Genomic DNA, 11,503 nt, shown 5'->3' on the forward strand with positions numbered 1-11,503 from the left:
AGTTTTCAAGATTACGCTTAACTGAAGTAGGTGATCTTCTTTGTCCTCACTTTGTCCTTCTTGCGTCTTGATCATAACCCTGTGTCCCTTCATCATGCTGAATCCTCAGCACTCGCGAAAACTTGGCATCTTGTTACATGAAGTCAAATGGTACAGAATTGGCGAAGTTTCCCGATGAGTATCCCCAGATAATGCAAGAGCAACACATGCGGAAAAAAATACATTATTACGCATCTCATGATCACATATATTTTATGTCAAAGTTATTTTACATTATGCTACACTTTTCACCCATTGCCTCCATTTTCTTTTCATATTCCTTCACTTCCTCCAGGTAGGATAATGGCGGCCATCTATTTTCCTCCACGTGGTCTTTGTTGCTTCCTGTCAGCATAGGAAATTCCTTCCTTTGTTCAAAGGCGATGTAGTTGGAGGATATAAAATGTAGACACCAGTTAGAAAGCTGTTCTGCGTTATGGAGCTTCAATACGACATAACAGATGCATTAAATTTAAATTAATATTCATTATAAAACATAACTTGATTATCTCTTATAGAAAACGACTCACTCAAGATTTATGAAAAATTTAAAGAGATTGAGTCAAGAAACAGTTGCATCATTGTACATAGAAAGTGAATAACAGTCTAATGAACTTTTCAGAGATTATATTTTATACTAACTTACCTGGCATATATATACTTTAACAGTGTAAGCAAATTACAAGTTATACAGGTGATAGTAATATTTCTATTTACTGTTACTTACTAGACACACACTAGTAGTTAAAGGTCTCTTTATTAACTTAGAAAAATTAATATATCTAAAACAATCTAATCATATTACCTGAGATGTGAGTAACAGTCCTATGACGTCTATTTCTGACTTCTCAATTTGTTTGGTGACGTTGCGATCAACTTCTTTTGTTATGTAAAGTTCACATAAATTAATTAGTCTCTTTTGACAATATTCGTCCGCCAAAACCAAAATTCCCATCGAGTCACCGTCTTCTATAGGGGCGTGGTCTGTATAGAGGTATTCTAAAAGGGCCAGGAAACATTCTGACGTCACTTCCTGTAATTTTACCTCAGACACAGTGCTAAGACTTTCCACAAAACTTCCCCCAAACATGGCTGACATTACTTCACATCTCGCTCCAAGAACAACTTTATTGGCGTAAATTTCAGTCCCTGGAATAGAATTCATATCAATAGAAAAAGGCTTTTAAAATTTTTTTTTTCTAACAAATCTTCGATTGCAACATTTCTTTAGATTATCTATAAAGGGCAAGAGCCACTTAGGGCCTTTTTTGGCCCTGTAAATTTTTGAAAATTCAAAACTGTATAGTTTTAGTCTACAAGGCAATAAATAATACTTGAGCACTTGGTGAATGAATATCCACTGAAAATGACGTAATTTTCTTTCTAGTCAATGCATTATGACGTCATGAATTGCGTCATTATGCACATATCCTGAATATTTCTTCAAAAATAGCCAAATTACGATGCCATTTTTCAATATTTCATATACAGCACAACCTCCGATCCAAAATGTGTAAATATATTGTAAAAGAACTGTTAATAAAGATTATAAAATATATTTTAATTTTTGGATCGAGGGGTGTGTTCATATTTTAATTCTTGCTGAAGGTTCTCAAAAACACCTGTTTTCTGCGAAATTCAATAACATTGCAATTTCACACAACCTGTTTTTCAATGCCTGGACTCTTCAAAGGAAATTCTGTTGTATAAACTGAAAGCACTAAGTCTCTACTTTATAATAATGTTGAAAATAGTACACGGGGTATTAGTCAATAAATTGGTATATCTACAGGGCCATCTTATGCATAAAGTAAACCTAGCTCTTTACAATAATAAAAAATATCTAACATGCCTTACCTTCCACATGGAATATGACGTCAGCATATTCAGGGTTATTCAAAAACATCTCTTTCATTCGTTTTCCTGTTTCGTCGTTTAGATACGTCCCTATGCTCGGGTTCAGAAACTCCTGTTCCGTGAGGCAGTTCTCACAGATTGTTTGTAGTTGACCTAACCCGAACATTTTGGCTACCCTGCTCAAGTCCTGGATTTCATCTTCAATATTAGAAACATCTTCTGGCAAATTTGGTAATCCTAAATCAAATGTCAGTATAAGTAAAAACTTAAAAAAAAAAACAAAAATAGAGATATGAAACAATGCAAAGACTGAAAAAAAGAGGTGCTTAACTAATACCAATATCTAAGGTACTTACTGTATGTATATTATAATTAAACAATACTTGCAACATTTTCATCGGTACATCTCATAAATTGTCACCTGTGTATAAGAATTGCAGAATCCGTACGAAAGTTTTTGGTCGGATTCCATCACAGAGTTGTACAGTCGTGTGTTTTTTACCAACATCCTCCTCTAGTGCTGTTGCTATGCCTTCTACAGCCCCGGATGTTAATTCTTCCAGGGTGAAAGATTCATCTTCGATTTTGGATAATTGATTTTTCTATAAACATAAAATAATTTTGAACTTTTAATATGGGGTGTATAGAATGGAACATACAATCCTGCGTCAAGTTAATTTATTGAGAAAAGGGAGTTTGAAAGAGAAAGAAGTGAATAATACATGAAATATGAATTAAGATAATGTACTGTAATCAAGCTCCAAAGTCCATAGAAGAAAAAAATTTGAGCAGAGCAAAAACGGACCTCTAAAAAAATTAGAGGTGGGATCAAGTATCATGGAGGAGTAAGCATCCCCTGTCGACCGGTCACACCCGCCGTGTGCTGTCATGATCGGGCAAACGGATTTAAATCCGTAGACAATGACGTGAAAATAATGGCTAAACAATTTTTATGAAAAACGTCACTCAGCATTCGACTTAGGGATACATTGTATTTGCTGATAAGGTCATTGTATCGACCATAGAATTTGCAAAATGTTGACTTTAAACTGTTGATATTCTTGTTTCATTAACTTATTTGTCAAAAGCTTGCCTCGTTTAAGAAATTGTTCGAACGTAGAGCATACTTTTGCGTATCCAATCAACTGGAAGACATAAACTCCCTATGCAGCTCATAATGATATAAAGTTTTGTTGATAGGTTACCATTAACGTCTTTTTCAAATAAAATATCCAACCATGAAACAGATGTGTCAGACTGTGGTATCTTTTATTTCGAGTTCAAAGGGATACATACATATTTATGAATGTCATTAACGTACCTGTTTACATTGTGAGAATCTGAAGACCTTTTGAAAGAATTTGGAAGCTGCACATAAGACCAGGCGATGGGCCTCTAGCTTATGGTTACCGTCTAGTATGAAGGTCACGTCCGTGTAGGAGGGACTCTGTAAGGCTTTCATCCAATCAGAACTGAAGGTTGAGGTCACAATCTCAACCCATGGAGCCTTGCCTGCAACATCAAAGAAGAGAGGCTACAGAAACATATTATGTACGATAGTCAAACTAATGGGTCATGTTTTCATTTTATACTGTTATGCTTTGGCGTAAAACGGCAAGCACATCCAAAATTCGGAACCTAAGTTGTACAGTATATTATTGTAGATTAGTGTGTCTTGGTAAGATAATAATAATATTAGGTTTAATTGAACACCCAGTGGGTATGGATTCTGACAACTTGGTGTAACTCACCGGCAGGAGGCATAACAGGTGCTATTGGGAGGGGCTTCTTTTTCTTTTTTAACATTCCTCCCAGTATACCCCCAGCTGATTTTGCCTTTTTACTACCTCTATATTCCAGAGATCGTTTAATCTGTAATACATATATAATTAATGACATATTTTCTGGGATAATCTCTATAAAATCGGAAAGAAGTGTATGGAAGAGGCTAAGAAATAACAGACAGACTTACTGCTGCGGAGAAACATTCTCCAAGTCCCGTTAGATGAAGTGAGCTCGTCTCACAGAATGAGGCACCAATTCTTTTGGCCATGTCTTTACCCTCCTCTGTCGTAACAAGGTCACGATCTCTAGAACCCTCTGACCTCAAATCTACAAATATAAAATAAACTCAGCTTGTACATACATAGTACGGACATCTTGGTTCATTGTTTTCATACGGTTAAATTAGTATAAAGTTTAACTTTCCAAGTTTGCATTGTAAAAGATAGTTTGGGTTCGATATTGGTTATGATTTTAATATCCATGAAGCTACTTAATAATTTTATATAAAGTAAGGCATATTAAATGAAAATTTCCTTTCTTAAGACTTCATGTTTCGTGGAAGGTTTATGCCCGTCTGGCATGACGTGTTCAAAATTTTGATAAGTTTTTTTGCCAGGACTCAAAACGATTGCAACACCAGAACAAAGAGCCTGCGATCACAATTCTTATTTTACAGGCAATGTTATATCTATACATTATGGTAATGAGATAATGTACCTATTTTACAGGCAACTAAGACAACCGGTACATCAGGACAGTGATGGCGAAGTTCGTGTATCCACTTCTCCTCTACATTTTCGAATGAATCTCTGCTTTCAATACAATAACACAGGAGGAAGACATCAGTCTGGGGGTAAGACAGGGGGCGTAGTCTGTCATAATCCTCCTGTAAAAGGAAGGGGAAACAGGTATACAGGTAATTCACACAAATAAGTGAAACAAGGTTTTAATTGTACTTTTAAATCAGAAATATTCATATCAAACAAATCATTTATAGATATCAATATAAAGTTAAGATCTCTTAACAATGGATAATGCCTTAATATATTTCATAAGTGGGTCCACTCCTCTAAATCCGGCTATGGATTCTACTGATCAAGTTTTTCCTCCAACATAATTATTATGAATATATTTCACACTTATACATACACTTCCACTATTACAATATTAAACAGTTAATGAATAGAACTCACGCACCTGCCCGGCCGTATCCCAGAGTCCGAGACAGTAGGGTTTCCCGTCTACCATAACATTGGCACAATAATTGTCAAACACTGTGGGGATATACTCCGAGGGGAAAGCATTTGTAGTGTAGGCGATCAGGAGACAGGACTTACCCACGCCCCCGTCCCCTACCACAACCAGCTTCACATTCTCCATAATGATAATGGAATATTCTACTAAAAATGTAAAGATACCAACACCAACATTTCATGTTAACTCTTCAGCCTATTGAAACATGATTAAACTTCTTGTTTAACCTTTACAATAATTCTTTTTATATATAAATGTATATATACATGTACTAAAAAAACCAAAGTGGTCCAAAAAAAAAATGTTCAGATGTTCAACCGCTTTCACGTTTTTGACGTCACAATATGTAATCGTTAATATCCTTACATCCAACACCAGCAAGTGAGTAATCTATATGATATATAATTTGAATTCCGTTGGTTTCTGACAGTTACGTAAAAGACAAACATGTATAACAATGTAGAATAAATGTCAATTCTATTGATCAAATGATAATATCCTACGGACCCGGCGAGGGCCTGTCCCGAGACACAGTTATAGAGTAATTATTTGTTACTTGACAAAAATGCAGGATATGTTTTGCCTAACCCTCAAACAAAAATAATTTGTTTACGGGTCCGATAAAAACGGATGTTGCTCACAAACCTAGTCAATTAATATATTACTGACAGTCATGGTTTATACGAAATATAAGCTTTAACAACCATAATGTTTATATTTACCTTCGATACATTCCATAAACAATTCTGAGAAATTAATGAATAAATTTAATAAAAGGGTCATGAAAATCTGTACCTTATCAAATTCCTGTCCGGCCTGTAGATGATGTCAACAATAACATAAATTAATATACAGACAGATTTTGTAGCCTCATCCGCTCCGGTTATATTTATAACATGGTGAAATACGGATATATATATTGACCAATCAGAATGCAAGATATATTTAAACACATAACGCAGTGTTAAAAATAACATACTATGACTTGAGGTGGATCAATGAATTTTCATAAGTTACACTAAAACTAAAACAAATTGCACCAGAAAGTACGTTCAAGCGTATAGATATCTTTTCTCTTGTTAGTCAGACTTTACCACTTTACTATAATATGATGCAAGTCTGGTCAAGTTAAGGATAATAAATGTTGGGAATATATATATATATATATATATATATATATATATATATATATATATATATATATATATATATATATATCAGACACGCCTATTTTCATACTAGTACTGAATATTTAGTAATGAAGGGAACCCCACCCCCCACCCCCACCCCCACCCCGCCCCCACCCCCCTAAAAAAGAAAGAAGAAAGCTTTAGACTGAAAATGGCATTGTACGTATTCGAGAAATTTAAATTAGCTATATCTTAACGAGGTTGGATCCTGATATTTAAAGTCTTAAACTTTTTTTGTCAAGTACATTTTTAGTTTCTACACACATAGTTTAATTGAAAATCAAAACAAAAAATGGGGGTCAATAAACTTTTTTGGCGCTACAGTACATTTAATATGACCCTTTTGCACTGAAATTTATGTTTTAATCAAAAATCACATATTTGACGTTTTCCCTCCAATGTTTTATCTAAATAAATCCTGGGACAAACTAAACTATTAGTCTATTTAATTATATTAACTTATTCATTTTAAGAAAAAATAATGCACGATTATAAGCTACAGAAGAAATTGGTACCCGCTGTTATCTTGTAAGGAAATATTTTTGCTTGTGTCTTTTTATTTATTATTATAATTATTATTTTACTAATTTATTTATTTATTTATTTATTTTGGAAATCCCAATTCAAAAAGCAACTAATAGATCAGAGAAAACAAAAGGGGAACTCAGTAGTCCTAGCTGTGAAAATTTTTTTACGGAAGTCGCAATTTTGTTAATTTTTAATAATTTTTTATCTAAAATAAGAGCTGAGAAATTGGTTATCAATTTGGCTACGTCTAGGGATTCAGTATGTACATTTACTATATATATTATATATATACCCATGCATTCGGTCCAGTGTCTCTATGTTTCCTGTCTTTAACTTAAGAATAAAGGTAAATAAAGAGATCTATATGTGTACATACTGCTCTGTATTGATTTTAAGTTGATTGAATTTAAATCCCTCCACTGAATGTGTTCCTACAGGCAAAATAATCTATCTTTTAAAAATGGCATTCAAAAAGCGTGTGTATTGACAGAGTAAAAGTAGGGTGATTTATAAATAACCAACGATCCTCAGAATGCGGTGAATGGGGGTAACACGGCGTTAATGAACCATTCTTTCAAAGTGTAAAATTTAGTTCAATTTGTCTTTTTTCAGATATTTCTGCTTCAGTCAGTCATGATATATGGGGAGTACGCCGTCTAAAAACAGTAAGTTAGATAATATGAATACTAGTTTGCATATTTATTTTTCTTAATGAAAGAATAATGTCTAATTTTAATGGACACACGGATAAACTGAGACACACTTCACTCGTCATTCGTATTCCCATATCTGTGGTAATTCCTTCTAACCTCCATACTCTGTGTAAAATCTGGATTCTGGTCAATAATTCACGACCAACGACCTTGACACTTCGACAGATGAGGAAATGAATTATTAAATGATACAAAACAAGGTGACTGGGTTCTTTTTATTCCTTTCAATTTTGGAAGCAGTATCTTTGTGGATAAATTTATAAGTATGTTTTGGAAATAGCGATTCGCTTTATATTTGGATATTTCTTCTTCAAACTTACACATGACAAAGTCAAGTAAGTGGATTTCTTTCTTAGTTTTCTGTTGTGGATTCAGTGTCTTTAATAATTGGTTTCACTTCATCACATAAGGGTTTCCTGGATGTTTCATTGATAGGGATATACTAGTAATCTTCATCAATAAGTTATCATCATTTCTTCATCGTGATCATTGTTTTTTAATGTGTGTAGAACACTTTATAATCGCTATGCCGATTATGGTTTCTCGACAATTAGTTTAATGTGCCCCTGTACATGATATATTACATTAGATACAGTGTCTTTTACACGAGTTCTATACTGTGTTAGAGGAATACATAGTATAAAATCTGAGCATACGCATCTCTGTGTAGTACAATCCTGACTTGTAAAGGACATTTGATGTTATTCTTTGATCATTATTTATTCTTTAATACCGTTAATATTTGGCTTCAGAGTTAAAAGATGAGGTTGACATTGGTAAGTTGTAGCAGTGTAATCTAACACTGACATCGTTTCCCTTTAATTACTTAATTAACCACTTTTTATAAATCCAATGATTTCATGAATATGTTTGATGTCTACTAACAAACTAAGGTGTAAGGAAAGTTCTTAACAAATTTGATTTTGAGCTATATCTCTATTATTATTTTGGGAAAATGTAGAAGTATAATCTAGATTCTGCTTTGATCTTTTTCTACCTTAATCTTTTGATCAGGGGAGTTAACTTCGGTGTCTGTGTTCTATTGTAAAGTTATTGACTAATGGTGCTAGCTGATACATTTAGACACTGTTACATTCAAAGGGACAGTAGTAAAATCAATTTAAAGATTAAACTGATCGATTAATCTTTGGAAAATCAGATAATCCGATAAACACAACCAAAGATTAAATGGTTTCACGCTTAAAATACCAATAACAAATTACCCGTTCTTTTCGACGAGTTAACAATAGCGCCTCTATCCATTTTTTAAAATCCAGGGTTTCGTTAAAACGAGCATTGAACATACACATTGTAGATATAGAAGTTAATTTGATATTCAGCCACATGGCAGTATAACAATTAAGATCCAAATTAATCGAAAATATGTATCTAATTATTTGAAGACATCTTTAAAAGATTGGAGGTTTTGATTAAAAAGAAAATCTTCGCATGTGAATGCTGCTGAGTTAATCTACATCTGTTTTGTAGATTCTCCAGCGTGGACCAGGACTGTTATGTTCTCCCAGAAGTATTACACAGACGGTCTCTTAACAGTATCTAAAGGCTTCTCCAAAATCAACAACAATACAATCGTCAGAACACGGACTGGTAAAGAAAGTTAGCCCTCTGTATTGTTTGTAATCACCACAGGCACTTGACGTTATGTATTTTTCTTGTTAAAAAGAATATAATCCCATGCCTAGTAGGTATGGGGTTATAATTTTTTTTTTTTTGATAAGAAAAAAATGTAACGTCCAGTGCCTGTGGTTACTGAAGCTGAAGGGCACTCAGAGAACGCATGTAGAAAGTTTGCAAACATTTACAAGTTATCGTTCATCGTTTGTTATACAGTGTTTATGATCCTTTCAAAAAATAACCAGATCATTAAAAAATGATTTCTTTTGTACCCAAGCATAGAACAGAATTCCCCCAAAATTAGCAAATATTTGTCTACAGCTCATTTAGGAATAGCATGGCGGAGGAATAAATGAAAAATAAGAAAATCACGTTTACTTTTATAACGTATGATAGATCGTTCATAGAGCAAAAATTAAGTTTAAAATTATTATGAGGAAGAAAAATGAATCTATTCTTAGGGGGATAGAAATTGTCACGTGATAAAATAATGTTGGACAAGGAGAAATGTAAATTAAAAATGCGTATAATGCTATAGATTTCTACAAACTACTTTTTTTTTTACATAGGAAATGCAGTAACAGATGGCGCAAAATGGAGCAGACCATTTAGAAGAGGAAAACACGTGTTTGAAATAGTTTTCCCGCGTCAAATGCGCGGAAAACACGCATCGGTGGGTATAGGTCTTAAAAAGGCAGCTGTTGTCAGTGAATCAAACCAAACGCTTGTAGGATCTGATGAACATTCTTGGGGTGTGGATCTAGTGACTAAAGAGGTGTGCCATAATAAGAGGAGACTGGGGCGGTTCCCTGGTATGTTGACGAACTTCCCGGACAGGTTTTACATGTATGTTGATATGGATATAGGCAGCTTACTGTTTGGCCAGGAAGACAAGTTCTTTGGAGCCGCACTGACAGACGAACAGTTAATTGGGAGTGTTGTGTACCCTATGGTGTCTGCTACTCAGACTGGGGCCGCCATCACAGTAGTTTACAGAGGAAAAGGTAGGAAGATAATGTATTACATACAATGATAAAATGTTGTTCACATTGCCGACATGTCTTTGATTTATTAGCTATCTTGATAGGGAAATGTCAATCTAATGTATACCTCCGCTGTTTGTATAAAAGGGTGAAGCTAACGAACAGTGATCGATATCATAAAAACTACAAACAATACAAATCTGTGAACAGGGCATAAACACGGACCCCTGGAAATTCCAGAGATTGGATCAGGTGCCTAGGAGGAGTAAGCAACCCTGTTCACAGGGCACACCTGTGATCCCTATGTATTGAGCAAGTAGACTATAAAATGACTATAAAATTTAAATATACATGTAACAATTAGTCTGATCGTTGGCATGATGTTGTGTGTTGATGTTGAGATCGTTCTATATATGGAAGAAAACTGTTCAAAATACTGTACTTTAATTTAATTTACCTACTAAGTTACAATACTTGTAATTTCAGTTTTGATTTTTTTTATAGGTAAACCGATTGAAGGACCATTAAGAAAAAAGCGGAAGTAGGAGTTAACACAGCTTATATAACTCAGGGAGGACGAGTCTCAATATCTTTTACGCAGATAAAACTTTATCAAATTACCCGGTATTTTTTCCCTCAGCATTTTTCCCCATCATTCGTTAAATCCAAAGATTATTCAATAATTCTAATGACATTGATAATAGTTGAGAATAACCCGGTTAGGGACTTTTTCAAATAATTGATATATATATATAAAACAGAAACACTCTTTAAAAAATAATTAAATACATGTCTTGCAATGGTCGTCTCCTGTCGTATACGAACATAAATGCAAAGATATGTGGCCCTCTCTCTCTCTCTCTCACACACACACACATATTCTGGTCAAGAAGAACATTACCCATCTGAAACTTCAAACTTATCAATGTTTTTTTTTTTAATATTATCTCTGTTTGTGTCATTAAAGTTTTTTATGATTACGACTGCTGTGCATTGTTTATTGATTTTTAAAACATTAGTACGACGCTATCTTTTGTTTTAATACTTTCCATTTCTTGAAAGATCCAAGACAGTCAGTAAGATACCTGTAACTGTCCACTAAGTTATAAAGGCAAGTTCTTTTGGATTACAAAAGAAAAAAAACACAATAAAGACACAACATGTTTCACAAATAATAAAGTAAAAACTCGAATTTGCAGAAATATTAACTGAAACTTTCTAATTGTTCCAATAGGTGTTGAAATGTAAATTCAAACTTGCAAAAACAACAACATAAACTTGGACATGAATGTCAAAACTTTAAATGAATATCTCCGAATTCTAGTTGAATGTCATTTGCACCTAGCGCACTGTAGTTGACATCACGTCTCTCCCTTAAGGACAGATGATACAAACAAATTTTTTCTTTGGAGGAGACTTAATATCATGTCACAGTTTCAGAAAAGTGGATAATTCTTTGAATTTTTTCTCCTTAGACTTGGAGAATGAAATACCTTCCATGTCATAGGATTAATTTTAC

General features: G+C 33.9%; 2 protein-coding genes across 3 annotated transcripts in view; one reads left to right on the top strand and one right to left on the bottom strand.

Moving 5' to 3' along the window:
- LOC133186812 (rho-related protein racA-like) overlaps positions 1–5,080 on the bottom strand; it is a 5,240-nt gene extending 160 nt beyond the window's left edge. Inside the window, exons 1-9 of the mRNA XM_061322146.1 lie at positions 4,879–5,080; positions 4,399–4,567; positions 3,869–4,008; positions 3,648–3,768; positions 3,218–3,408; positions 2,318–2,498; positions 1,897–2,133; positions 845–1,188; positions 1–481 (exon numbers count right to left, since the gene is read on the bottom strand). The exon at positions 1–481 is cut by the window's left edge and continues 160 nt beyond it. Of these exons, the coding sequence (XP_061178130.1) occupies positions 269–481; positions 845–1,188; positions 1,897–2,133; positions 2,318–2,498; positions 3,218–3,408; positions 3,648–3,768; positions 3,869–4,008; positions 4,399–4,567; positions 4,879–5,061 (1,779 nt within the window). The 5' untranslated portion in view covers positions 5,062–5,080 and the 3' untranslated portion in view covers positions 1–268. The remainder of the gene's footprint in view (positions 482–844; positions 1,189–1,896; positions 2,134–2,317; positions 2,499–3,217; positions 3,409–3,647; positions 3,769–3,868; positions 4,009–4,398; positions 4,568–4,878) is intronic.
- Positions 5,081–7,137: 2,057 nt separating this feature from the next.
- LOC133187265 (protein gustavus-like) lies at positions 7,138–10,925 on the top strand. 2 transcript variants are annotated; one of them, XM_061322622.1, is made up of 4 exons: positions 7,138–7,318; positions 8,855–8,974; positions 9,571–10,005; positions 10,489–10,925. In XM_061322622.1, exons 1-4 carry the CDS (start codon positions 7,294–7,296, stop codon positions 10,527–10,529), a joined length of 621 nt encoding a protein of 206 aa, XP_061178606.1. In that variant the 5' UTR covers positions 7,138–7,293; the 3' UTR covers positions 10,530–10,925. The 2 variants fall into 2 exon arrangements, with proteins under 2 accessions (XP_061178606.1, XP_061178607.1); XM_061322623.1 differs by lacking the exon at positions 7,138–7,318 and adding an exon at positions 7,672–7,701.
- The last annotated feature ends 578 nt before the right edge of the window (positions 10,926–11,503 follow it).

This window comes from Saccostrea echinata, unplaced genomic scaffold, assembly GCF_033153115.1.
Source record: "Saccostrea echinata isolate AGI-Se365-2 ecotype Australia unplaced genomic scaffold, CSIRO_AGI_Sech_v1 ptg000014l, whole genome shotgun sequence".
NCBI lineage: Eukaryota > Metazoa > Mollusca > Bivalvia > Ostreida > Ostreidae > Saccostrea > Saccostrea echinata.

Coding starts and splice junctions, on each gene's coding strand:
- LOC133187265 (XM_061322622.1), top strand. CDS start 7,294: ATGGGGAGTACGCCGTCTAAAAACA. Junction 7,319..8,854: donor GAGTACGCCGTCTAAAAACA/GTAAGTTAGATA, acceptor TCTGTTTTGTAG/ATTCTCCAGCGTGGACCAGG. Junction 10,006..10,488: donor AGTAGTTTACAGAGGAAAAG/GTAGGAAGATAA, acceptor TTTTTTTTATAG/GTAAACCGATTGAAGGACCA.